This window comes from Coloeus monedula (genome assembly GCF_965178545.1).
Source record: "Coloeus monedula genome assembly, chromosome: Z".
Taxonomy (NCBI): domain Eukaryota; kingdom Metazoa; phylum Chordata; class Aves; order Passeriformes; family Corvidae; genus Coloeus; species Coloeus monedula.
Genome location: NC_138822.1, coordinates 72,301,515 through 72,329,232, shown reverse-complemented (window position 1 = coordinate 72,329,232; position 27,718 = coordinate 72,301,515). Strand labels below are relative to the sequence as shown.

The 27,718-nt window shown below is 39.7% G+C and overlaps 1 protein-coding gene across 1 annotated transcript; it reads left to right on the top strand.

Moving 5' to 3' along the window:
- OSMR (oncostatin M receptor) lies at positions 1–27,632 on the top strand. Its single transcript, XM_082300866.1, has 17 exons — positions 1–91; positions 4,454–4,617; positions 6,121–6,280; positions 10,078–10,350; positions 10,942–11,068; positions 12,306–12,463; positions 14,416–14,552; positions 15,812–15,971; positions 16,502–16,578; positions 17,005–17,227; positions 17,766–17,948; positions 19,120–19,221; positions 19,590–19,769; positions 21,435–21,599; positions 23,133–23,211; positions 23,489–23,561; positions 24,550–27,632. Exons 1-17 carry the CDS (start codon positions 19–21, stop codon positions 24,997–24,999), a joined length of 2,784 nt encoding a protein of 927 aa, XP_082156992.1. The 5' UTR covers positions 1–18; the 3' UTR covers positions 25,000–27,632.
- Positions 27,633–27,718: the final 86 nt, after the last annotated feature.

Sequence of the window (27,718 nt, the reverse complement as noted above, 5' to 3'; positions counted from 1 at the left end):
GCAGGAAAAGGTGGACAAATGATGAATCACTTCATGATTCTGGCAGTACTGCTCCACCTGAGGACGTGCTACACTGCATACTCACAGCAAGGTAAATGTCTGAATGTTTGATTTTTTTCTTTGGAAGCAATCTACAGCAACTGAAGCATTCAATTTGCTGATTTGTAAGTCTGTGATTAAGCAACATGTTACACATTTAATCAAATTATTCTCTTTGGTAAGGTGATGGAGCAACTTGCATTATTACCTTTTGTGACCCCATTATGCAAAATTGCCTGTTGAATCAACAACTTGAAATGATGTGAAGCCAAAGTGTATTTATTTATTTGCTCCTCCTCTTTCTCCTATGTTTTTGATCTGTGCCGTCATCTTCAAATAATTTATTTCCTTTTTGACAACTTTTATGGTTTTTTATCTCTTTCCTTTCTTTTTTTGTCACATCTCTGAAAAGTTTAGCAGTTCTTTTGTCTCTTTTCTGATTGTGCCACAAGATTCCAGGACCAGATTTTTATTTTTCACACTTTACATATTTATCCAATACAAATACAAAAAGCAGATATGCATATTTGAAGGGGAAAAAGTTGAATATAATGATAACTTCTCAGAAGTCTGTGTATTTTAAGGTAGAAATACTTCTTGTGTACTTGCTGCTAGCAATAGCATTTGGGTGTGAATCTGTTAAAAGAAAAAAGAAAACTTTTAATTGACCTTTCTGTGACCACCACTGAGAAGGCATAAGGTCTGCCAGGCTCTAGTCTGCGTTATGGAAATTTTACTGCCTTTTTTTAAGTTGGTGAAGAAGGAAGAGAGATGTTTGAGTCTTTAAAAATGTATTTTTTATCATACTGAAGGGATAATATATCTGTTTCTGACTTTTTGTCTCTCTTCAACCTTGAAATTCATGTGTTCACACACCACTCACCCAAGTCTCAGTTTTGAGACTTATTATCAGTGCTCTCCTAGAATGGCAGAACTTTGTAATGCAGGCAAGTCCAAACAGTTGCTTCATTACAGTAACTTGGTTGCTTGTTTTCACTTGCAATTGTTTAGGAATAAAATTAGTCTCTGTTGTTAGTCATAAAGCTATTCACATAGTCTTGAGTTAGCTTTCAAGTTAAAACAAGTCTTAAGATGCTTTGATCACTTAATTTTGCTAGGAGGGAATATTGTAACTGTGAGTGCTGCAAATATTTCCACGTTAAAATTATGCTAAAAACTCCTTTAATACCGACATTGTAACTTGGTGATCGTCAAGATCTTGGATATATCCTTAACCATACTGTTTCTTGGGTTTTTTTAGTGCTGTGTATAAGCTCCAACTGATGATCTAGACTGTCTTATGCCAGACACTTTGGAAAACAAAATTGTGTGGGGTGTGAAGTGATATGTCGTCTAGCTGAAGGGAGATAGTGGACACTTGTACAGATGGAGAAAAAACAGAAACTAATGAGACCTTTGTGGGTTTTTTTATCATGTCAATTAAATGTGGCAGGTGGAAGTATTCTTTTTTGTGAGAAAAGGGATGATATTTTAATCTGGACAAAAAGAGACAGGGTCAGAGAGGAGATGCAGGCTCATCATCAATACAATAGGCATAATAGTGACACTTGCAATTAGAATTTGCTAGAAAAAGAGCAGAAAGAGGATATGGAAATTCAGATGATATGCAGAAGTTTCTTTTAATGGTGCACCCTGAAAAAGAAAGGGGTTTCTGCCAGCTGGCTGGCTTTTCTTTCAGGTGTATTTATTTCCTTTCTCCGGACTCTTACTTTGTGCTGGTGAATTTCATTGAGAGACAAGCAGAGCCCTTTTCTTCTCCCAGTTCCTCTCTTCTTCCTTTGCTTCAGCAGTGCAGACAGAAAAAATGATAATGTCAAGGGCCAGAGTTCTAGATCAGGCACTTGCTTGTGTATGTGAAATGAGATCCCCCAAGAGATTTGGTACATAGTGCTTCAGGTAAATGGAAGATGAACGTACAAGTAAGGCTGGCCAGAAAATGAGCAGCTAAGATTACATACTGGAGATGAACAACATTACAGTCAAGTCCTTAGCATAAGTGGGATTTTAACAGTGTTTATCTTGTTTTCATGGTGAAAGTCTGTAAAATGTGGGAAAATGAAGTGTGTTCCCAAAATAAAGTGATACTCCACTTCCACAGTTAATTTTGAATCGCTGTGCTGTTTTGGTTGTTCTGTCTTCTTGCCTAGTCAGTTGTTGACAGAGAAGCTAATAATACTTCCTTTTTCCAGTAAAACCTAAAACTGATGCTCTGTCATCATCCAGTGAAATTTATCCCCAAGCCTTCCACCTTGTTTACTCAGTTTCAGACACCTACTAATTGTCATAGGCACTGGATTTCCTTATGGCAGTATAATGCTGATGGCCATCATTTTTCAAAAGTAGCTGTGAAGCAGCAGATACGCTTTTTAAGGACCATTACCATAGCCAAAAAGGAAATTTTACTTCTTCGTGTGAAACGTTTTGTGTTTACCTCACATGGGCACGAATGTTACCAATTCTGCTTTCATGTAATTTACACATGTTAATCGTTTCCCAGTAATTAAATACTCAAACTACACTGAGAATTGATAGACGGTGTGTTGCGTATATGTGTCTATATTTCTTTCTCCAAAGCACTTGAGGGTACCACAATCCTGATTCTGAGACCATGTGTTTGAACAGTGAAAATTGATTTCTTCCTCCAAGCTTATCTGAAGAAGCCTATACCAATAGTTTCCTCAAGATTGAAAGCATATGGTTTTCATTTTGCTCTGACTTCTAGTACTCTTGAAAATGGAATAGGTTAAAAATATCGCACAGAGTTTTTGGATGATTTGCTAAAAGAGAATCCTTTCTTCCAGCAGTTTTTAACAACTTTGTACTAATGGTAAAATATATTCTTTCCTCCATTTATTTTTTAATTATAGTCCGGACTTATAAAAACAACAAAGTTGTGTCAGTGTCTGTATTCTCATAGTTAACAAATATGCTTTAAAAGTTTTATTTGCTTCCTTTGATTGACTACAGATTGTTATAACTGCTGCTTCTCTTGAGCCTTTCATTCCCTTCTCCTAATGTTAAAATCCACATGTAGGAAAAAACTGCTGCACAGAGGTTAGTGCAATGCAGATACTGCAGGATAAATTGCAGAATGTTTTGGATACATGATGGCTACCAGAAGCATCTATCAAAATGTAGATTCTCAGTCTAAATCTCCTGATTACTTGTGTTTCTTCTAATGATACATGGCAAAAGTCTCAAGTGATTCAGTGGGAGAAGTGTGTCTGGGAGACAGGAGTGGTAGTGACAGTTTTGTGAGAAGGGGCTGCTGAGGTCACTTGTGTCCCTCGTGACTCTGGCTGTAATGTGGCAGGAATGCACAGAATGAGTTCTATTTTATTAAAAGATGCAGCTATTTTTGTGACTTTTTTTTCTGTGTCTTGGTTAGTATAAAAATTCTGACTGTCCTTTTGTAACAAGCAGAAGCACTTTGAAAACAGCACCTGTGGCAAAAGAAAAAGCCTGGTTACTCTGGTGTTTCAGCTCCCTGGCTTCATTAACAACCGGATTAAGTTTAGGGGGTTTATGCTTGTTTAGTTTTCAGGAAGTACAGAAATGAAAAATCAGTGAGTGCTATGTTTCATCTTTTCCAACAGTTAGGATTTTTAGGGAGGGGTCACAAAGGAATTGTCTAAAAAGAGGAACCACTTACAGGGTCATTTGTAGTTTTCAGCAGAATAATGTTGAAGGGCCTTTTATTTCCCAACACAAAAACGGACTTCAGTCTGACTTTTAAACTTTACTTTATCAAGGGAATTAAATCCAGACCAAGAGAAGACTGCAGGTCCCATTAGAACTAGGTGTCTAATTCCAGTGGAAGAATCCACAGCCATGACCTAAGCTCTGTGTAGAGCAACTAGGAGTGTGCTTAATACTAGACTGTCATCTGAGCTAGCTACCCTTAAGGGAAACCCTTAACCTATTCTGTTCAAATAATGGTTTTGCTTTAATTTATTTAATCTGAATTTAGTCAGAGATCAAAGCTGAGCCCAGAGTTTCTGCCCTAATGATATGAAGGCTTTCTGGGGATTGGGATATTATGGGATTTAGTCCTTCTTATGTTGTTCCTCTTCATAAGATTATGAAGGGATGGATCTTCTGTATTTCCATAAAACAGCTTGTAAACTGAGAGCATAAAGAAATTAAATAGCATACCAAATGTAATGGTGGGGGGTATTGGATAGATTTAGGAACCTCATTTTAGACTGTTGGTTCCTTAAGAAGAAGGATTATCTTCCCTTTTGTCATCAGCAGCAGAGGTCCTCATCACTTTTGTTTTTTCCTTCAGAACCATGTGCTGTGGAACCTGTCTTACCTCTAACCAATGTTGTTTCATATTTGCTTTGTAACATAACTAGACAGTAATATTTTTGTGCCCCTTTTGCACTCCTAGAATCCAGTGTGTTTCCAGTAACATACCTTAACATTTCCAAGGATTCGGATCTTCAGCGGCTGCTGGTGGAATGGGATGTTGTCAAGTCAGCACACGATGCTGAGCTGGCAATGTCTTTTGAGATACAAGTCCGTCGATCCGATGAAGCTACTACTGTGTGGACAGTAAGTGTACTTTGAAAAGAAGTGACAATGATGGAAGATGTTGTGATGTTCTCTCCTGATAGTTTCCCTTAGCACCTAAACCAGCAACATTTTCTGAAGAGGAGGAGATCACCCAAATAATAGGCTTAGGCCTGTTCTGGATGTCTTTCTCTCTTTGTGACTTCTGTATGAGAACGGTCTCCAAAGAAAATTTAAAACCTAGTAAAACTGTAAAACTGCACTAGCTCATTTAGAGTTGCTATTTGTCAGAAAGCACAGAAAACAGACAAGGGCTTATTTTTCTGAAACCAGTGATCAATTAAATAAGATAGGCGTTGTTAAAAACCACAACTTACTTTGATCACTCTAGTTGGTGGTGTTTTGTCTCTGAGTTTGAAGAACCACATCTTCACTGCAAATGAGCTCTATGCAGTTCTGCAGATTTTCACCACTTTGATATACTGGGTAGGATTTTTAGACCCATGAGTAGATCTAACCCTGAAGTCAGTAACTGAGGCCATATAGCTACAAACAATTAAGTTTTGGGCTTTTTTGAAGTATCCTTTAACAAACTCTTATTAACTTTCTGGAAGGAAGTAAAAGTGTTTCAAATCCAGGAATGTAGTCTGTTCTGTTATTTGTAATAAACATGACAAGTTACTTTGGATGTCACTACCATACAGGAATATATTTGCTTTTGTGTTTTTCTGAAGAGTATGTACCAGTAAAGAAACTCTGTGAGTCTGCTCATACCAAAGCTTGGGCAGCCTATATAACTTCCAGAGCAGTGGCTACATTTTTCAGGGCTATACCTGAGAAATTAAATTTTGAACTGATGGCAGAGTTTTTCTCAGAGCAGTGGGAATATAAAAGTGCAGGTATTGCCAGTGGAAAGCAGCACTGGAGAGAAGTTCCCTAGTGGTCAGTGTGAATCAGGGCTCTGGTGCAAATCATATGAGCAGCACAGATCTGTATGCTGAGAATCTGGAATGGTTGCTAGAAGAAGTACTAAAATGTATAGAATGATAGAATCTTATAGGTTGGAAAAACTCTTTAAGATCATTGCATCCAGCCATTAACCCAGCACTACCAAGTCTACCACTAAACCACATCTCTAAGTGCTGAATCTGCACATCTTTTAAATTCCTCCAGGGATGGTGACTCCACCGAAGGGATGTGTAACCCAGAGCATTAGGATGCATTTGTAGGCAGCAGCTTATGTAACAGCAGGCAACAATAACCTACTGAAAGTCTCTGAGAGCAAATGCATGTCATGAGAAGCAGGGTCTCACTCACAAATATGTCAGCACGTCAGTCACTCCACCACTGCTAGCACAGATCTGTAAGAAATTGATTAGCTGACTAGTTATGTAGTAGGAGATCACATGTAGCTAGTGGAGTTTCAGACATTCATTTTTAAAAGCATTTTCCTCCTCTGAGCTTTCTCACTGCTTTTGATTGTATTTCCAAATCTTCACATTGTTGTGTTTTCAATACTTCTGCCTTACTGCTCTTTGTTTGTAGGAGTTTCATAATGTCACACTTGATAAATTGGAAAAGCCTCTTCATTGGACATGGGATTCAGATATACCTTTGGAGTGTATGTCACACGCTGTGAGAATCAGGAGCAAGGCAGAAGCATCAAATATTTGGAGTCAGTGGAGTTTGTGGGAGACTGTCCCAGGTAAGCAAACCAAAACTTTGCAATATTGGTATAAAGCTAGTTGGTAATTCACCAGTGAATGTAGCTGTGAAGGACAGTTCAGGAGAGATGACATCTGTCTTGGGGTGACTTTATGATGTGACTTCATGATGTAACTTTGTGACTTTACCAAGGCCCTAAGTTTTGCTAAGCCCACCACAGCATGAAATCAAGAATCCATTTGCTCTAAGCGCTAACCAGTTCCTTGTATTTTTCTGGCAATAATAGCAGTGCTTCTGCCATTGCTGTAATTTGCTGACTATCTCCCTAAGCTAGTAGACCAAAAGTTCTAGAGCTTTTTTTCTGCTCACACATTAAGACAATCTAGTAGATGGAGTGGCATGGGATCTTGGATAGGCACATCCCCAGCCCAGACTCAGGCAAAAGAGAGGAAGCACATAGCTAGGGGCTACATGATGTGATGAATATGTTGCTTTTGTCTGGGGTTCACAGTTTGAATTAGTATATTGAATTAAAGGAGGAGGAGGAGGAGGAGGCAGGGGGTCCATTCTCAAGGTGGGAACTATTAAATCCATCTCCACATCCTTCCCCTTTGTCAGGTCCAACATAGACTTCTTAACCTTTTTCTCTTTTTTCCTTAAAAACAATATATGCTCTCTTTTAGATATTTGTAACTTAGATGCAGCCAAGAAGAGCTTTGCATACTCTAGTTCTAAGAAACAGTGATCTCTTTGGTGATACGGTATTAAACTCAATATTAATTCTTCATCTAAGCTTCCAAATTGTGGCCACTTTTGCCAGTTATCTGACCTATAAGCTGGCCAAATCAGTGTGGAAAGCCTAATTAATTCTGGTTTTGTAAGGGTTTTATCTTTTTCAGTCACTTTTCCCCAGTTATGCAAGACTAAGATTAAAGGTGAGTTTTGTGGTATTTCACTCCCCATACAAGAAATATTACCACCCATGGTTTTATGCTTATAAACAGAAAATTCACAAAAACAAAGCAACAAGATATAAAATACTCTATAAAGCAAAGAGAGAAAACTAGAGAAGGTAGGAGAACCCACCACCCTCGGATTTAAACTGTGGCTGGAAATAGTTCCAAGCTTCTGAGCTGCTGCACCACCTGGCTGGGTGCCAAAGAGTGGTGGCTGGACACAAGCTAGCAACAAACCAACAGAGGGAAAATTAAATTCCCTGGGACTCTCACAGGGGTTCCCTGACAAGCTCTCAAGAGTTGACAAGCTAACAAAAGGGGAAACATTAAATGAAACCCCCCACCCCCGGACTCTTCTGAGTCCCTAAACAAACTGTAAGAGACCTCTTAACACCCAGTCCAGGTGCCAACAGAATACCACCTTTATTCAGTTACTCACGTGCCTCTGTGCTGGATCTGGAGAGTTTTCTGGGCTCGTGGAGCTCCTCTGCCTCCTGGACTCCTGGCAACTACCCCCCCTTGGGTGCCAGCAGAGGGGGAGGAAGCTGAGCTGGATCTTTCTGAGTCCCAGAGGATTTTTGGAAGCCTCGTTGTTCCATCTAGGTCGCCAAAGAACTGATGCCTTAAGAGGCCTCCTAGACACAGAGACTAGACAGGAATAAGGGAACAAAAGTACGTATTTATTTGAAGGGCCTTCAAAGGTATCCCTGGGGAGCCCAGAGGCTGTTGCCGAGATGGACTGCAAGATGGATGACCAGTCACGAGTTCTTCACTCTTTTATAGGTTTGGTTCATTTGCATAGCAGGTTTAATTCTCCAATTAAAGCTTCAGTTTTGCCCTCAGCTTATCCCCCCTTAGCAGCTTTTTGGTTTATACTTTTGGCCTAGGACGGTCTAAGTGTCCTTGAAGAGCAGGCCCAGAGTGGCTTTGTTATGTCTACCTAGCACAAGAATAGAAATTAACAGGCTACAAGAAACTTCCAGAGTTACACACTAAGCAGTACAGAATTTGAAAAAATATAAAAGTTAAAACATTAGGCATCAACAGAAGGCAGAGAGAAAGGAGGAAGTCAGCTCCTTATGTCACTTGGAATGAATGTCTTATGAATTATGTGAGAATTATATGAGAATTTATAGGAGAAAGGTTCACGAAGGATGTCTGGACTTCAGGAGGCTCTCTTGAAAGCTGTTTATTGCATCGGCGAAGTTACAGCATTTCAGGGAGTGGGTATCCAGAGCCAGCCCTACAGCTGCCAGCTCCAGCTGTAGGCATACCTGAAGCCACTTTCTGTTCAAGTTACAAAGCATTATATACTTTTCTTTGCTGTGTATCTTAACACATAACAACCAATAAGCACCTTACACAATACCTTTACATTTGCCTATAGCCTATCCTAGCTACTACCATTACCATATTACAGTCATTATTATCCAATCACAAGTAAGTTACAATTTAAGCTTACAGTGGAAAATTCTCAGACCTCTCTTCTTCTTGCTACATCGACATTTCTTGTTTGCCTGCAGTATCTCTTTTTATGGTAAAAGCATATTTTCTATTTACTTATGCTCTTCTTGAGACTTATTTACTTGGTGAAAAACATGTCTTTGTTTGTAGCCACATACCTTTGTCCTGTTCATAAAAATCTCCTTCCAACTCATCTCCAACCTTTGCCTTCTCAGTTATTCAGTGCTCAGTGTTTCAGCAAAACATCTTTTACTCTATATCAAAACTTGCTTTCATTTCTATCTCATCCTCAGTTTCTACATTCAGAGATCTTTCTGCCAAGCCTACATATCTGTGAAACTTTCTTACCAAACTTTCATCCTTTCCAACAAGAATTAACACGGAGTGAACCAATAATGTAATTAATGGCATCACAAAATGTTATCTTTTTTTTTAGATGACTACGTTTTACTAGAGCAGTTTGATTTCCAGAGAATCTTGTTTAAACAAAATATGTAACTACTTTAGAAAATATGACTACAGTGATTTTATAATGAAACACTCATTTGGAGCAGCAAGGGCTTTTGAGATATTGGAGGCATCGTGTGTATAGCAGAGGCATCACAGGTCTTCATATGTGGATTGTGGCACTCATCTCCCTCTTGTTATATAATGGAAAATAGGATGCAAGACTCTCTTTCTGTTCCACAATCTCCTCAGTCTTGGAGATTTTATTTTTTTTCAGTTGCAAGTGAATGGGGTTCAAAAATACTATTTCTTGGTCACAAACTGATCCCACATTACAGACCTGATTTAGAGCTCTCTGAAAGATAATAACTCTAGATGTCATCAGGTTTTTGGATCAGATTCTTGAGAGTTGATTTTACCTGTGTAATATGTGTAAAAGACTGTGAGTCACTTAAATACCACTAATTTTTGCACCCAGCAAGCAGCCCAACATAGAAGGCTATAGGAGTCTCATTCCAAGTTGATTATCCCCTCACTGATCTGATTCAGTCAACACTGACTTCTCTTAGCAGAGCTCTGCATGAACATCAGATGTTTTTCTAGCCCTCTGCTCAAAGTCTTCAGGAGCAGGCATCTTGGATATAAGCAACAACTTGTGCATAGGAGCAGGAGGTGGTGTTCCTTTGTAAAGGCAATTCTTGGCAGAACATTTTTGTTTTCTCTAAGTGAAAGGCAGTAAAACAGATCTAGTCTTTTAAGTAGTTTGTTGGACTACATTATATGTTTATGAGTTTAAGAGAAAGGTATTATTACATGTGAAATTCATCTCTGTATTGGGAAGAATACTAAATAAAAGTCTGTGAATGGATAATAAAATGTTAGAAGTTTCTTGTGTAAATGCTTAGTTTTGTGTTCTGGCTGAGGGCTGTTGACTTGAGCAGATCTTGAAATGTTTTTTTTTAATTTGCAGGCCTGGACACTTCAAATAGAAGCGGGCCACTAATCTTTCCAAAAGAAAAATTTTTAGCAGAAGGCTCTGATATCACTCTTTGCTGCATAGGAAGGAAAGGTCAAACCATTAAGGAATTCTCTGTCTACCCAACTGTTGATGTTTTCAAGCACACAAACAGTCAAGTCAGACTTCTTACTGTGGAAAATCTGTCACATGACAAGGGGTCTAACATCCAAGTTTACTGTTATGATGAAGATGGGGAGTCACATGAGGCAGCTTTCTTTGTGGGTAGTAAGTGAACACATTGTTAACAGTTTTATTTTCCTCTTGTTATTAACTCAAGAATGTGGAAAAAATGGACAGGGAAAAAAAGCTTTCTGTAAGTTGTCATGGTCTTGTCATGCCTGGCTGAACTCTGCCTGACTTCAGGCCTGTAAACTTATATATAGAAAGCAGGAAAAATAGCATTAAATTAATTGACCATGTGGCAGGTGATTGATTCTTAAATATACCCACCCATTTAGGAGTTCAGTTTCATAGTCTGTGTGCATGTAGTAAAAACTCAGCACAGTCCCCTTTTTGAAGGCTAATAGCAATATTTAAAGATAGAAAAAAACCCAGATTGAATAAATGAAAGGATGAGTATTAAAAAAAAAGATAATAGAGTATAAAAGTGTTTGATTGTTATTAACTCGTGGTATTATCCTGACTATCTCTGCAGAGTGGTCATTGAAGTAAGTATAATTTCAGTAATAACATCTACAGTAAGCCAGACTTTGTACTTACCCATTTTTTCTAACTTGTTAATATATTAAAAAGGTTGATGAGTTTTGCCTTGACTGCTGTGATGTTGTTGTTTTTTTCATTATTTCATCTGACAAGGACCACCTGACACACCTAAAGATTTTTCCTGCCAAACTCAAGATATGAAAAGAGTAACATGTACTTGGACAGAAGGAGAGACCTATCTCTATGGACGGAACTCACCACGATACAACTTGTCTGAAACGTAAGTGTCATTGTTATATTAACTCTGATCTGTGCTGTACCAAACAGTCACCATCTTTCCCTTACAAGCTGTGGAAATGCTTTTTGTTCTTGTAATTAGCTGCTTGCCTCTTTCCACCTCACTGATCACTTATTTAACAAAGCTTGAGCAGTGCAGAACTGCTCTGAATTAGGCTAGCTATAATAAGTTTACAAGATCAAGTTCTGCCTGATAAAGCTTATTCTAACCATTCTTTTGAGTTAATATGTTTGGATATCATTCAGTAGGTGTGAAGACACCCTGAAATCAGGATGCAGGTGAATTAAAAGTATAACATAATTACTGGGTAGCATGCACAACAGGTAACTAGCATCTGATCAGCTGGTAGGCTGGGTAGTGGTGTGCTCATGATCCATTGACACTAATGCTGACTCAGCACTTAGCTTGATTAGTCTCCCTAGTTCTTTTCCTTTAGGATTTTAGAGCTTTACATGCTGATGTTTTCCTTCTTGAGTCCTTGAGCTAATGACAATCCTATCTCAAAAGTCCTTCTTGTGTCTATAATTTCTGTAGTTTCACCTGGCTTCTTTACTTTAAAAACAAAAAAAAAAATCTGCAGACTTTCTCAAAGGTTTTTTAGCAGGCTGAGTGAAGGGTACACAGCTCTGTCATATCAGACATGGCCCTTACATGAGGAGAGGGTCTTTATAGCAAGGTGTGCAGAGAAAGGGAAGCAGGACAGATACCTCATCATCACAACAAACTTTCATCAAAAGATCTCAGCAGAAAACAGGCCAGCATTGCACATACATTCTGGGTCTCTGCATCATTCACTTCTATTAAGATACTGTGATGGCGTTTTAAAAATGGAAGGTTAGAAGACGCACTTCAAGATGCAGTTGAAATTACAGCTTCATTCAAAAGCTTAGCGGTAGACATGTAAATTATTTAAGTCTTGGCAAATAAGTCTCTGGTTTAGAATATCCATAAGAAAATTTCTAAAAGCAATGTAATTGTATCTTAAAAAGACAAACCTGATCTTCAAAGAAAGCTTTCTTTTAAGAATATTTGTGTTCATCCTATTTCAGGCTAAGGGAAAGAACTGGGTGGCTTCTTATATTCCCCCCTCAGCCTTATTTTTTATGATGCTGTATTCTAGTTGGACATAGAAACTTCAAGATCTATGTTGATTGTACATTATGGAAAGACATCTTTCTCTCTCTTTGCCCTGCCTCCTACCTCTCCCTTTCTTTTATAGGTCATCCCAGAATATGTCTCTGTGTGAAGCAAGTTGTTCTAAGCAGTGCTCATGTTCTTGGGATATAGGCCAGCAGAGGATCTGGAATGTCACACTGACTGTGGAAAACCCACTGGGAAAGAAAACTGCCACAGATGTTTTTGATATAAAACACAGAAGTAAGGGGTTTTTTTCTGTGTCTTTGTTTAGGGCTTTTTGTTGCTCCTTCTGAGCTTGATACTTCTGCGTCCTTGTTTAAAGTATGAAAGTCCTTGATTTTTATCTTCACCGTTTAATCACTTATCTGTCCCTGTGCTATAGTTACCTGCTCTCTCTTCAGTTTCAGCTTTGGAAAGTTGCATTAACAGTAGAAAACAGCTTTACTCCAAAGGTCAGATTTGGTTATTGGAATGACCCCTTAATGTTTTAAAATCTACTGCTTCACTGAAGCTAGTTTATGAAAGAGAAAGCAATATGATGCAAGGATATAAAATAGGGAGTTTAAGCAAAATTGGTATTTATGGAAATTGGTATGATATGTGATGTGATACACGTGATGGAGTTATTGCTGGGAAAGAAGTGATGGTGCTCTTGGTCCTAATATGGAACAGTAACATCCACTGTGCTACTGTAAGGGAGGAAGACTGGTTCATCAGTGGCAAAAGCCAGGTTTTTCTCTGAGGAGTATCTGATGGCTGTGGTTCCTTGTTCCCTAGTAGTTGTATCCTTTATCTCTGTGTGCCCCGGGTCCCATAAGTTCCTTCCTACTCCTGCCTCAAAACAACTGGGTATTTCTTCAGTCTCCAGAGTATTTCCAGTTTTCCTTGTGTCCCCATGTCTGACTTCAGTGTTCCCCAGGTCCTGTGGCTGCCTTACCTGTTTGAAGAAGCTGAAAGGACAATAGCTTAGGAGGATGTTGGTGTAACTGCTGCATCCTGGCACTGCTTCCTTCCTCAGAGGCATTGTTGACAGTTATGCTAGCCATGCTGTTTTATACAAAGGAACTTATGTTAAATGTCTCTCTGTGTTAGATTTGTCTCAGAGAGGCATGAAAATTCTAAAATCTGATAATCTGATTGTTTGGAAGTGGAAGAAATAGGTCAAGAAAGTGGAGGAGTAAATTGACAGGTTGTAGGGAGACAACACAATGTCATAAACTGTTGTCATGGGAAGTCAGGCAGAATAGTTTACATTCAGTGTGATAAGTACATTAAAATTTTATTACAATATTCTTTTTCCAGTCTTAGTGATAGTTGCAAGTTAAAGAAATGGTGTATAATATCTGTGATGAGTTAAGCTTTTAAATAGTGATTCCTGTAAAATCCTTCAGGTTTTCTCTGATCCTGCAAATATTTACATTAGAATTTTCCTAACTTAAAGGATGACAGTAAGTAAAGAAAAATGTAAATGCATAGTTTCCAATTCTGCATGTGGTAGTTTGGACCTTCTATATCAAATACAAATTTTTTCATGTATGAACGTCCTCAAACTGTTTCATGGAGTAGTGTAATTCAATAATGTAATTCATGAAGTTTTAGGATAAATGGCCAAGGGTGTAAGCATACCCCTCACTTGCATTGCCATTTCCCCACATTGCATTGCTTTCCTCACTATTATACTGATAATATGGGAGAGTTTGAGATTTAGTTCACTTGCTGAATACTCTTACACAGCAATAAAGGATCTCAGAAATCTTTTGGAAGCGGTAGCATTGGCACTGTTTACTGGAGAATAACTACTGACAGGAGCCAGAGTTGTGAACAAAATTTCTGTCAAAGAGGCCCAATTCCGGGGTGTAGAAATGTGTCAAATGTTACCATGTTACATCAGGAGCTTCTGCCAGGCCCTGAATAAGAGAAGTTTACTGGTTTGCAATAAATGTCCCTCTTCCTTTTGTCCATGATGTTTTAAAATATTTCTAAGTCAGCACAAGGGGTTTTTTTAAACCTTGTGTAACATTTACTTATATTTACGTTCTGAAATGAAGTTTTATAATTCATATGTGTTTCTTCTAGATCAGGAGAAAAATGTGTATTTTTTATTTGCTTTTACTACTCAGCTAAAATATCTTAACATACTTTTGCATGTATATTTTGTTTTACAAGAGCTAACTCAGATTTTCCGTTGGCAGTATATCCTACTGCACCTTTACAGGTTTGGGAAGATAGCACAGATACAGAAATTACATTACATTGGAATTATGAAAAAATTGGAATTGAACTCTTTTGGCAGACTGAAGTGCTCCAACCTGATGGCAAAGTAGAACTGGTACGGAACCTGAATTTCCTAAAGAAAACATAGTGAAGATCTTTCTGATGTGAAATTAAAAAATAATTCCCCAGCAATACAGATACACTCTAAATCTTGTGAGCATGTTGACGTGTCTGTTTTCCGGATTTATTTGCTCCCAAGCACTACACTGTTTTGTGGTCCATGTGGGCAGCCACTGTTGGCTCTAGTTCACACTCCAAACACTGCCTGTACTCTGGCAGAAGTATGTGGTGTGGCTGATCTGGCTGTGGCTCAGTGCTCTGCTGGATGGGTTCTGAGATTTGTTGACGTTAATGAAAACACTGAGGGGCCTAATAATTGTAGAGTTGTATAATATGTGTTGTGTATATATTAGCTACTGGTAATCTTGATTTGTTTTTATTGGTCATGTCATTTCACACACAACAGAGCAGTGTTGAAGATTTCTTTTGTATTAGTCCGAGATCTTCTGTGTGCTGTTGACTGTAATTCATGGTAGTGAGTCTGATTTCTAGTGATGGAATCCCAGAACAGTTTTTCTTTCCTTTCTCTTCGATCTCCTTGAAGATTATTTCAGTAGATTCCTTATCTTACTCCACCTCTTCCACAACAGGTGAGGTTGACAGACTCTTTGGTCATGTACTGTCACTTCTCTGTAGCTCTTTTCTCAGAAGGCAGCTTGCCTCTAGAGGCACATTAAAAAGGCACACTGAAGATCACAGTCAAGCTGTGTTCTGTCTTGAGTGTAGCTTAAGAGCTGCCAGATCGAGTGACCACCGCAGCTGGCTATTGCAAGAGACAGTTTTGAGGAGAGGCTTAAAGGCATGCTGGCTTTTTGACTCTTACCAGAACTCACTCTGTCTCTTAGGAGGGAGTGGGGTAAAGGCTGGGAAAAAAAATGGAAAGAAAAGGTAGCTGTAGATTGCTCTGCATAGATCTGGAACAGCATCCTACTTCTACATGAGGTAATAGCGCCAGACTCTATGAAAGCAAGATCTCAGTAAATTCCTTCCTGGATGTGAAAAGTACTCATGTGGAGGGTTCTGAGTAACTCAGACAGTTACACAGAGTGACTTCCAGATGTCTTTTTGGATCTCCCACTGTTTTGATCTTGTGCATTATTGGCTTTTTCTTTTTTTGATTGTTGTGCCATGATTGTCTTTCCCAGGTGAAGCTTAACTGGCTCTTGCAGGGTCTAGAGGAAGAGCTATTTTCTCATAACATCTTGCTGAAGATGCTGTTCTGAGCTGTGGCTGTTGTGTCTTTGTGTTTTGCAGCACAACAGCTCCGACATGGAGTCACGGCACAAGCGTGTCACAGTGCGTGGGCTGCAGCCGTACACGGAGTACACGGCCAGGGTGCGCTGCGGGGCGGCCAAGCACTTCTGGAGGTGGAGTGAGTGGAGCCCACCCCTGCCCATCAGAACGAAGGAAGGAAGTATGTCCAACCTGTGGAGAAGCAAAGTTTGAGGGATGTTCCTTGCTTGGCACCTGTCTTTGCTGTTGTTGCTACTCTTCTGCTGTGTAGCTAAAGCAGAGGCCTGTTGCATGCATAAAAGAAACACACTGAGCAAACTTCAAGAAGATGTCTTCTTAAATAGTTCTCAGCCTACCTGCTAGTCTTGGACATTTCATCCAGTGCAGTCAGTGGGAAATCCAGTTGACTGGGAAGGTGGACAGACCGAGTTACAGTGCCCTGTGAGGCCTGGAGGAATGGTGCAGAGGTGGGAACAAGAGTCTGGTGACTGCAAGCAAAGATTTTCTAGGGAAATTAACCAGATTTTAATTCAGAAAAAGGAATGAAGGGAAAAAGATGTTAAAGGATAATGTTTGGGCAAGACCTGGGAGCGGTGGGAAAAAGGAGACATTGGGAGTGGAATTTCTTCAAATGGGAGGAAGCAGTTAAACTGCCTATCCTTTCTGCACCCAGAGCATTCTCATTTTCTTGTTCTTCTGTATTTATTGCAGCTCCATCAGGGAAACTGGACATGTGGAGAGAAATTACTCCAGTTCTGGGGGGACAAAATGTGACCTTGTTCTGGAAGGTGAGACATCCTACAGAAATAGAAACAAAGCCCTTCATAAAGGTGTTGGAAATGGCACACGTGATTTGTGTGCAACTGATAGCAATTCAGTATGAAAATGTCTTTTAAAAATCTGAAACAGATTGTATATAAAATATCTCAGAACACATGTAACTATGATGGTGTGCTGTCCTGCAATTTCAGAGATACAATTCTGTTTCTCTAAGTATTAGAACAAGACAGATCCGATTACCAAGAATTCTGCATTTCCATTTCAACTAGTATGTGCATAAATGTATAGAAACAAAGGTTTATATTCTTACAGAAGTAATACATCCTGTTAGTTATTTAAAGTTCTAAATTATCCTCTCATATTTCTTCAGCAGAATTTACAATGATTTTTCAGCAAAAATTACTGTTCTCTTCATCCATAACTTTTTTTCTCAGAAAACACCAAGTTTTCAAGCAAATGGAAAAATTATTTCATATGAAGTAACTTGGGAAAAACTAGAAGATGGCTCTAAGCCTGAAAGCTTCTCCTTTTCTTCAGTCTACAACAGCACAAGGATTTTCATTGATAACCATTCCTACAGAATCAGTATCATGGCAAAGAACAATGTTAATTTTTCACTTCCTTCACTATTGATCATCTCTGGAGCTCCAGATAACAGTAAGAGTATTTTCAGTTATAATTACATTATTAAAGTTTTGTTTCTACCTATTTTTAGTGAAGTCATAATTTATCATCCTGGGCAACAAATTAACCTTACCTCTTAACTTATGTCACTGCTATCTGAAAATTACAACTGTATTTTCTCCTGCAGGATCGTTGCTCTGTGTTTATTAAGCTTAAGTGCACAGAGCATCTCTACAGACCAAAATACATTTAGCCTACAACTAGGGCCTGACACCTGCAGTAGGTGCCTTGATGGTGCAGCTAGTGCCACTGTGATTAGCCTCTTATGACTCTCTGACTCTAGGTTTCTACAGCTGATTTTTTTTTGTGAATGTGTAGTAACAGTTGCTGGATGGTTTCTGAGCTGTCAGCTTTTAGCATGTGAAAGACACCATATGTCATTTAGTGAAGGAATGCCACTCTTCTATTATTGTTTTCAGCTGGTTAGTATAGGAACTGTATTGATCTTCATTTATGAGTCTGAAGTGTCATGCAGGACAATAATAAGAGATTCTGTTTTGTTCATTCCTAGGCACCGAAGAGCTTAAGGAAGGACTGGTTAATGGTACAGATGATGGCATTTTAATCTCCTGGGAGCCCAGAAGTATATATGACAGTTACATTATTGATTGGTGTAACTTTCCCAGGCTGCAGCCTTGTGATTTGCAGTGGAAGAGATTTGGACCCAACACTTCCAGTGCTGTGATCAGCTCAGGTGAAAGCCAAACAACTATTATTTCTGACTGTGCAGCAATCCTTCAAGCCATGGGCATTAATTGAATTTAGGAAACAAATCATGTGGAATATTGACTTCTGTGCTATGCAGGTGTAATTCTTCAAAGGCATGTGGCATCATGTTTTTCCTACCAAATTAAGTAGACACCACAAATGTACCAGCACTATTAAGCCTTGGAAGGCAGCATACTATATGAGAAAAGTCAACTCAGTATTTTAGACAAAACCTCTTCTGAGGGGCTTATAGCAGCATCTTGACGGAGGATGGTGAGGTTAATGAAGGAGTTAAAATATTTTAGCAAGAGAGACACAAAAGGGAACTCTATCCTATCTGTAAGATGGATCAGAAGTTTAGACTCGGGCAATTTAAACCCACAGTGTAGTGAGAGGTTTGGTGCTGTCAGTGTGCCACAAATGATGCATCTCAGCACCAGTCCTTGCTTAGGATCAGTTGCATGTTTTTTATTCCAGTGGTGGCCAGTAGACCTAAATCCTTTCTGGCTGTGTGAAAGTTGCTCTGATTTGCTTCCACAGCTGCAAGAATTTAGCCTTCCTAGAGTCTCTCAAGCTGAGAGCTCACTTCGGAATGAAACTTGTTTGAACAAAATTTGGCTGAGCACGCATAAATTTGCAATAAGGGAACTGCAGCTCAGTTCATCCAAATGTATGGAAACCTGCACATAATGAAGGGGAATGTGGTAACACATGGGAAGAGTATTGTCAAATTCTTCAGTGGTTTGCACTTGCTTAATGTGAATGGGAGTGGATGTCAGTGAGGATAACATGGAATCCTGGTGCGTTTGATGTGCATCAAACAGTCCAAAACACAACCTTTGCCTGTGCCAGAAACGTAAATGAAATTGTCTTTTTGGTGCATTTGGAGTCTGTTGTGCAGTCACCTTGAACACTGTACGGCAGCAAAAAATATATAAACCCCTCCCCCAATTCTGTCTTTCACTCAGAATAAATGTGTTTCGTTCACATAATGCACATCAAGAATTGGCTTGCCCTCTGTCTCCTTCAGTTGCTTTAATAGTACTATAGCACTCAGAGAAGGTGTCTAATAGGTTATTGACCTCTGTAGGAAGCAATTAAATAAAAGTAACACCAAAAGACAAACCATAACCTATTTTTGTTCAACTATTTTCTAGCTGCTTTTGTTCCAGGGGTGAGATACAAATTCCGTATCTATGGATCTGTTGCTAATAAGGCCTCCATATTGGAAAAGAAGATTGGTTATCTCAGGGAGCTGCGTAAGTTGGCAACATGTTTAGGATTTGTGCATTTGCTGAATTGATTTGTCACAAATAGAATAATTGCCTCCTCCTCCAGCTAGATAAAACTGTATTTTCTGTGTTCCTTCTGTATCTTCAGTGAAGCATTTAAAAGTTCTATATCAGCACACAAAGCTGTGATTATCAGTCATTGCTTTGTGTATTACGTAGATGCATGAAGGCTCTGTGAAGCTGATAGTTTTTGTAGAGAACTTTGGCTTTGTTCAGCTTTTAAATACAAGAAAGATATAAACATAAGCACCACATGGGAGTGTGGATTTTTCAAATGACGAGAGAAAACACTTGAAGAATAATTGCAAGTTTAACTTGAATTTCCTTTCTTCCAGCTCCTCGGCTTGACCCTGTTGTGAGAAAAGTTGACCTCACTTACCATTCAGTAACGCTGTCTTGGGATTCTTATCTCACAGATGAGTCAGAGCCTGGTTTTTTAAGAGGCTACCATGTTTATGTGTCACCTATACAAGGGAACTGCAATTTGAAAGGATCAAAAAAGCACCTTCTTCCAGGTAACTGAGCTCTCTACTACAAAAAGTTTTGTCATTGATACAGGTGAAAGGCATGTTGGTATTGCAGCATCTTAGAAGATTTCACATTAAACAGTTAGGCTGGCTTATTTGGCTATCTGTAGATTTCAATACCTATTGGTTTTGGTTCCTCTCTATGCTTGAGGTGTGGTAGGCAGAAGTGATTCCCAGCTTTATGGAGATATACAGCTCCCATTCTGTTGTCCGTGACTCTTTTTTAGCTTCAGAAAAGACTCCTTTGGTACTATAGGAGGAGTTCTTCCTCCTGTGATGTGAGTTCTGGATGAATGTTGAAAAACATCTGTTTGTGGTCTACTTGGATAAAAGTCCTAAGAGTCATGTTAGTCTTACTAGCGTTTGGGGTATTTTAGGAACAGATGGGATAAAATTTATTTCCTTCAAAATTGGAGCACTGTATAAATTCCCCATGTAGATTCTTTTCTAGTGAAAGTATTTGTGTGTATACTCTACAGTGGAGTTCTTTCAGCAGAACTGAGCTGTGAAGTGGCACGAAGCCACAAATTTATATCAGACCTTTCTGTTTCACATGCAAAACTGCTCCAGATGACTTTGCTCCATTATAATTTTCAGATGTTTCCAACATGTTAAAAGAATATATATTTTTTTTTTCCTTGCCTCTTCTTCTGCTTGGGTTATGTCCTGTGTTCTGATTAGACTAGTGCCAGAATGAAAAGCATAGTTTGAACTGAGGGAGCCTTATGTAAAAGTTCTTGTCGGAACTAAACTCACCATATAAGTACCATAATTCTGTAAATAATGCCAGTTAGACTTTAAAAAGTTTAAATCAAAGATTTTCTGCTTCAGTGCTTCTGCTAGCAGACCAGGGGTGTGACTGAGAACAGCAGAAATAAGCTAACCCATTTCTCCCTGGGGTTTGGGAGTTGCACAACAGAGAGGCAAAAGAGCTTTTTTTTTCAGGCAGAGATTTCTTGCTTTTGATTATCTTCAAAGAAATTGACATAAGCTTAAGGCCTACAGGATTCTGGTAAAAAAAAAAAAAAAGAAATTGCAAAACTCAAATCCTTCTGGTAAAATGCTTGAGGAAAAAGAAATTAAAATAAACAAGCTTCAGCTTTTGACAGCAAGTTGTTAGGTGTCTGCCAGAGGAGGGCAATGCTGTGGACAGTCCAGTTAGAAGGGATGGGAGTTCAGCCCAGTGGCAGTGAGTCAGGATGCATCATCCTTCCCGGAAGGAAGTGTGCAAATTACAAAGAAGGCGGATTGCTGATGTTTTGTTATTTCAGTTAAGTGGTTTTGTAATATTTTGGGGACAACTTATTGCAACCTTTCAGTACCTAACAGGGGGCTTATAAAAAAGATGGATTTTTTACCTGTACTGATAGGACAAGTGGTAATGGTTTTAAACTGAAAGAGTGTAGGTTTAGATTAGATATTAGGAGAAGATTTACTGTGAGGGTAGTGAGGCACTGGAACAGGTTGCCCAGAGAAGTTGTGGATGCCCATATGCGGAAGTGTTCAAGGCCAGGCTGGATGAGGCTGAGAGGAAGGTGTCCCTGTCTGTGGCTGGGGAGATGGAACTCGATGATCTTTATGGTCCCTTGTATTGATTCTAGTGATTCTGTGATCCTGTGATCCTGTGATTCTATCTCATCTGTTTTGTTTTAGATGATTCAGAGCTATGTAAATATACAATTGAAAACCCAGAAGAAAAGAGATACACCGTGGAACACCTGATGCCAAACACAAAATACAAAATAGTGGTTAAAGCATTTACAGGTGGAGGAGAGACTCCCATTGTTAACTTTAGATACATAGATACACCATATAACTGTGAGTACTGGCTGTGAATAATGTCCTCTAGCAGAAGGATGGGATGATTTAAAACATTATAATAATCTTCCTTTCTTAAGGGAAAACACTGCATTCAATGCAACATGCACTTAAGAAAGAATCCAACTGAGAAATGATACAAGCATACCAACATGGTGCTTTGATAGTTCTAAGTAGAAAGATTTTTTCATAATTTTAGAATGAGCCTAATTTACAACCTTGTTTAAGTCTTGCATCTTTCTGGGAGATAGCTCAATATATGCACATTTGCATGCCTAATGAGTCCTGTTTGTTAGAACTCATTGAAGAATTGTATTTGGATTTATCTGGTTTTCTAATATAGGAAAACCTACAGACTTGTGTACAAACAGGTAATTCCTGTATGGGCTCTTGAACTTCTAATGTTGATTCTTACTCTCATCAGTCTTTAAAACCATTGCCAAGTTCACTCCTTCATAAGCCAATTCAGAAGGGTTGTTGGCATGGGCACAGTAGTTTGCTAACTGGGCAGATTTGATCATTGAAGCAGAAGAGGAAATCAGTTGCCCGTAACTTTCCCTTGAAAATACCAGTCAGCATGGTTGTGAAACTTAGGATCCAAACTGGATATGCCTGGTTTTGAAAAAGTCATTAGGGTCAGAGGTGAAGGGGGAGGGATAGGAAAGGGGGAAGCATTGGCTTATGCAAGGAGACGCCGTATCTTAGGCTAACTACTAGAGCAGTGTCTGACCATCATGGCACCCTCAAGGGCACAGTTCTGCCTCTTAACACACAAGTTCTAGCTCCCATCAACCAGCCAGATGTTTGTACAGCCAAGCAGAGAATAAAAACAAGGGCTTAATGAAAGCAAAAGAGATACAAGGAGAATGTAACCTGTGTCCATTCCCTGTTGTGGTGTGTGGTAGGGACTCACAAACTCTCTGGCACAGGGCAGGAGGGCACTGGACAGGACAGAGGGATGGACTAGTGCTCCCCTCAACCCACTTACAGTGTCAGCTGTTTGTGAACAGCATAGCCCAAGGCTGTCTTCCATCTTGAAGGAAATACTGAGATCCTTGTATCAGCTTAAATCCTAGGAGACTTGAATATTTGTGTAGTGTTTCTCTGGATATAGTCATCCAAATTGATATAGTCATCCAAAATGGAAGTACAGCTGTTGTTCATGTCTCACAGTAAAAATCTGTCTTCTCCGCGGGTCTGAGAGAAAACGTAAAACAATACTTAAGTAAGGTTATCATTGCCTTAACTTTTGTTAATTACTCTTACAGTTAAGGTGCCAATATGAGTGCAAAAAGAAAAGCAATCCATAATTCAATTCTGGTAAAGGAAATCAAGGTCCAAAGGCTTACAGATGTATCCCAGAACTTCCAGCCAAACTAACTTGCTACCATGGACCACACAGTTTTACTGCTGAGTTAAATGGCTGGCATCCCACACAGACTTGATGTTATTTTTGCCCTAGAAACTCAAGCTATATTGACTTTAACATGTAAGAAGTTAAAAACAAAATTTTAAAGTGTTTTTCTTTCACAGCAAACATGCTGTACTTTGTATTCCTGCTAGTGATAGTTCCAACCCTAGTAGCAGCTGTATGCCACTGGAAGATGAAGTGGTAAGTTGTAATGCAGTTCTGTTGTAGACAGAGAATATAACTAAGCTAATTCACAAACCACTGCTGCAGCTTGTTGCTTCCAGCCTGTTGTAAGGCCTCATTCATCTGTTCTTTTGGCTGTCTGACTGCATGGATGTTTTAAGTACCTGGCTTGTGGCATTTCTGAGACACTGGTCATCTGCTGCTGTGCCTGTACACATCTCTGGAGGGCTTCTGCTGGTAGAGTGTGCTTTGGTAAGAGAAAAAAATGTCATTTGTTTTGCTCTCTTATTTCTAGGGTGAAAGAGTGCTGTTGTCCTGTAATACCTAGTCCTAACAAGAGCAAAGTGCTGTCATTCAAAGAGTGTAAGGTAAGATCACTGAAAATCTAGAGTTTTTAATTTGTCCATTCTTTGCTTAGTAGAGTTTAAAAAAAAATACTATTCTTGTGTTGACTGCATTTAAAAATTAACCTCTTGTTAGTTTTTGTGTTGACTACATTTAATCATTATTCAAAAATTGACAGTTTAATGTTACCATTTAGTGGAAAACTCTCCTTTTGACATTTGTGTGACTCCACAGTGACCAGTTTATATTGCAGTCTGTTATTGCAAAAAGCAAATTCACAACCGAAGAATAAATGAAATCTTTTGATCAGGTGATTCTGCCACTGTTACTCTTCAAACCCCTGCACTGTCTGAAGTCAGCAGCCCAGAGGATACTGGACTCCATTGCAGCCCGTGAGCTGTGTCTGCCCACTGCTCCTGCCCCAGTTCCCTCAGGAGGACACTGCAGGGCTGTGCACTTGCTGGCCCTGGGAGGATGTAGGGGGGTTCTGCCAGGCCTAGCTGGGAGAACAGGATTGGCCAAAAGGCTTTCAGCTTCTTCTGTAGCCCCTTTGAACTGGGAGCTGCTGCTTCTGTGCTGCATGTACAGGGGTCACAAGCCTTTGCCTGGCACATGTGGAGCTGCTGGTGTTCACTGAAATTAGCATGAGAGCGAGGAGTGAAGTACACCTAACAGCCTCTGCTGCTGTCTTCCAGTTGGTTCTGCCGCACATAAAAACCAGCACACATCAAAAACTTGGTAAAGTCTTTAGAGTAGAGGGGCTCAAATATAGTCATAGTGAGTTTACTTAAAAAAGAAATCTCTAAATAAATAGTCTGATAAATTTCACATAAAATGCAGCTTCCGTTGAACATCTTCTACATAGGTTTTACTTCAAATTAATTTATTTGAAAAGTGCAAACTAAAAAAATGTGTAGAGTATTCCTAGAATGCCTCAAAGTAATTACTCCCTTTTCTCTACTGTGGCCTTCTTTCATTGAGTAATTTTCTTGTTTACTGATTCTCTTGCAGATTGATTCTGAGAAAGTGCTGAAGATAAATGACTGCATTCCTGACGTGCTGGCCATGGACAATAATGATGAAGCTCAGAAATTGCATCCTGTTACCTGGAGCCCATTATCTTCAACACCAACTGAAGAGAAGATTGATGGTCACAATTTTTCCTGGATTTACCCTAGTGAAAACGTAGCGAGAGACCTTCCACCCCCATCTATGCCTGAAACTCATACTTGTTTTGAGAATTTTGCTTATTCTTCTCCACTTGAGGCTGAATCTGATCCCTGCCAAATACCGGAGACACTGGAAGCAGGCAAGACAGCAGTGATGCTATACCAGCCACAATGCTATTTAGATATTTTTCATGAGGATGCAGCCTCAACCACCAGAGAAACAGCTGACAGAAAGAAGAGTCTGAGATACATCTCACAAACAGATCTGCGCTGCCTGGGTGGGAGGCTTTGATGTTCTGTCCTCCAGTGAGTCCATCCAGTGTTTGGCTACACACGATAAATGAGAATTTCTAAAACGACAACTTTACATTAGGGCTCTCACAAGCCCAGCTGCCTGACTTCCATTAACATGGCAAAGCTGTTGTTTCTGGACTAGTTTTGAGTACTGACTTACACAGGAATTATGTGTGCTATGGTTCCATTACAAGTTACGGGCATTAGAAGAGATTTGTAGGCTGGTTTGTGGCCTGTATTATGCAGAAAGTTACATCACAGCAATCTGTCACAGGCTGATGCAGAGAACTGCTTTATTTTGCAGAGATTAAAACTTTATTCATAGAGGAGCAAATTAAACAAGGGAGAAGGTTGTTCTGCTCAAGGGCTGTATTTCTCTTGTAGTGTTCTGTGTACTTTGGCCACCCAGCCAGTGGCTACTGTGCTGCTGGGTATGGAGCATTACCCAGCCCAGTCATACTGGGGGCTGGGTTGTATTTTCTCTCAAACCATGTAAGGAATCATCATGGAAGTGTTACCTGCACACAGTGTGGCACATTCCTAGAAGATTCAAAGTAACTTTGACTTTTCCAGGAGTGCTGCCCTGAGCACCCAAATCCAGTGATCATCCTGCTTTTACTTCACCTGTGTCCTAACTGCACTTGATGGATGAAAGAGCACAGAAGACAGATTTTTATAGGGAAAAATCTGCTTCCATTTCTCGTAACTGGGGCTCCTCACAACTTCTGCCTTCTCTGCCTAAAGATGACCGTTTAAAATTTTCTTATCTATACACTGAAGAGATGTAGGGAGTTAGGTGAGAGTAGTTACTTTTCCTGAAGGACAGAGGTGGTACCATGGTCTCTCTGCTTGTGCACATGAACTGAACTTTTGGCATTGACCCTTGTACTTCCATAGCAAGCCCCAACCAGCCAAGCAGACAGGCTGGTCATAAGCACAGGTGTATGAGTGACATTTGTGAAGAACATCATAATCAGGCTGCATACTGGCTAGATCTCCCACTACTACTTTTGCATGTGTTATAAAAACAAAACCAAAAAAAAATTTATTGTAACACTCAAAATCCCTACAGTAGGCAGCAATGAATTTGGCTTTTCATTTTGATTTCAGAAAATCGTACATTTGTAATGAAGCAGTACAATTGGAACCGTAGCTGAAAGTCTCATCAGATTTACCTCAGTGCACAAAGAACCCTTTGGTTTTGCCTCCTTATGCTGTTTGGAATCTGTCACAAATGGTTTCAACTTAACAGCACAGCATAAGCAATTCTCAAAGGTGAAAAAAATGAAGAGTGTCTGACAATTCAATGTGCAGTTAGTTTGCTAAAATGGAGTTACTTGCCTTCCCACTGTTTAACTAGCTCATCACACTCCTAGAAACCAAGCAGCTGGAGACAGAAGTGAGTTCTGATACTGAACCACATCTAGTTTTGGTACTGTTGCTTACAGATATTGTTGTAATGTCCACAAGCTGTGTTGGAGCAGGAAAACCAATAGGACCTCGCACAGTCAGGGCTAAGACAAACACTGACTACAAACAGAGGGAGAAGTCTTCAGCCAGGAAAAGGGGGGTACAGCGATACAGAGAGAGATGGGCAGATGTGATTGGAGGTGTCCAGTCCACACTGTACCATGTCCTGTATGCTGCACACAGGTGCAGGTGGCTCACAGACTTGAGAAGAGTTGCAGCACAGTCCTTCCTTTCAGCCTCCAGCCAGCAGGATAAGGACACATGGCTGGACACATTTTGCTGAAGGGCAAGAGGACAAGGAGGGTAAGGGAGAAGGGTGATCCTATTTGACAGATGCATCCCAGAGAAAGTTCCTTCCTTTATCTTAACCTCTTTGAGTTACAATGCATGTGAAAGCTTGATACCACAGTATCTTTCTTTACAGCTTGGAACATTTGCTTCTCCAAAGTGCTTCATCACATGTGTAGCTTAAAAGCTTTAATGCTGCAAAAAAGGCCAATAAATATAAGGGAGCTGTTTTGTCACCACTGCTGCAAAACTTCCTGAGCTGTGTATTTCAGAAAAAGGTGTATTTATTCTAAAATGTTGAAAAGGTATCCTAATCAAGAGTTAGGTAGCTAAGGAATTCACATACAGATGTCAGAAAAGAAAGATGTCTGTCAAAGAAATCAGAGTATTGCACAAAATATTTTAACTTTTGACATTGCTGCAGTTCCCTGGGCCAGAGGGGACAGCTGCAACCAGGCACAACTCCTGCTTTGAAAAAGCTGCTGTCACTGAGGCCTGGCTGCAGCAATTCCGCCCAGGAAGTGAATGAAGGGACGTGTGTGGGTTCAGCCAGTTGTGCCTTCCTGATGGTGGGGTGAGACACATGGGCTTGCTGAGTTCCCACCTCTCAGTCCCTTGGTTGCTCCCGGGGAGATCCTGCTCTGATGAAATTCCATTATCTGGATGCAGTGACACACTTGACCTCATTCCAGATTGCTGGGTGAGGGAAGGAGAAGTGGGTTCCTCTTTCCCTATAAACCTTTTGCTTCCTGGCACCAATGGGTGGTGCTTTGTGAAACCTCCTGTGCATCAAAGGACACAGATGGAGGATTCCAGGAAGGATAATGCCTCTGTGCCAGTCCAAGGGCACAGTCTGGGCACCAGAACTGAAGATTAGAGAAGTATTTTGGCATTTGTGGGGAAGCGTGTATAATTTTTGGATATTAAAACATCTGTCTTGCATTAATGGTTGAATGAGT

Coding starts and splice junctions, on each gene's coding strand:
- OSMR (XM_082300866.1), top strand. CDS start 19: ATGATGAATCACTTCATGATTCTGGCAGTACTGCTCCACCTGAGGACG. Junction 6,281..10,077: donor TTTGTGGGAGACTGTCCCAG/GTAAGCAAACCA, acceptor TTTAATTTGCAG/GCCTGGACACTTCAAATAGA. Junction 19,222..19,589: donor TGGTTATCTCAGGGAGCTGC/GTAAGTTGGCAA, acceptor CCTTTCTTCCAG/CTCCTCGGCTTGACCCTGTT.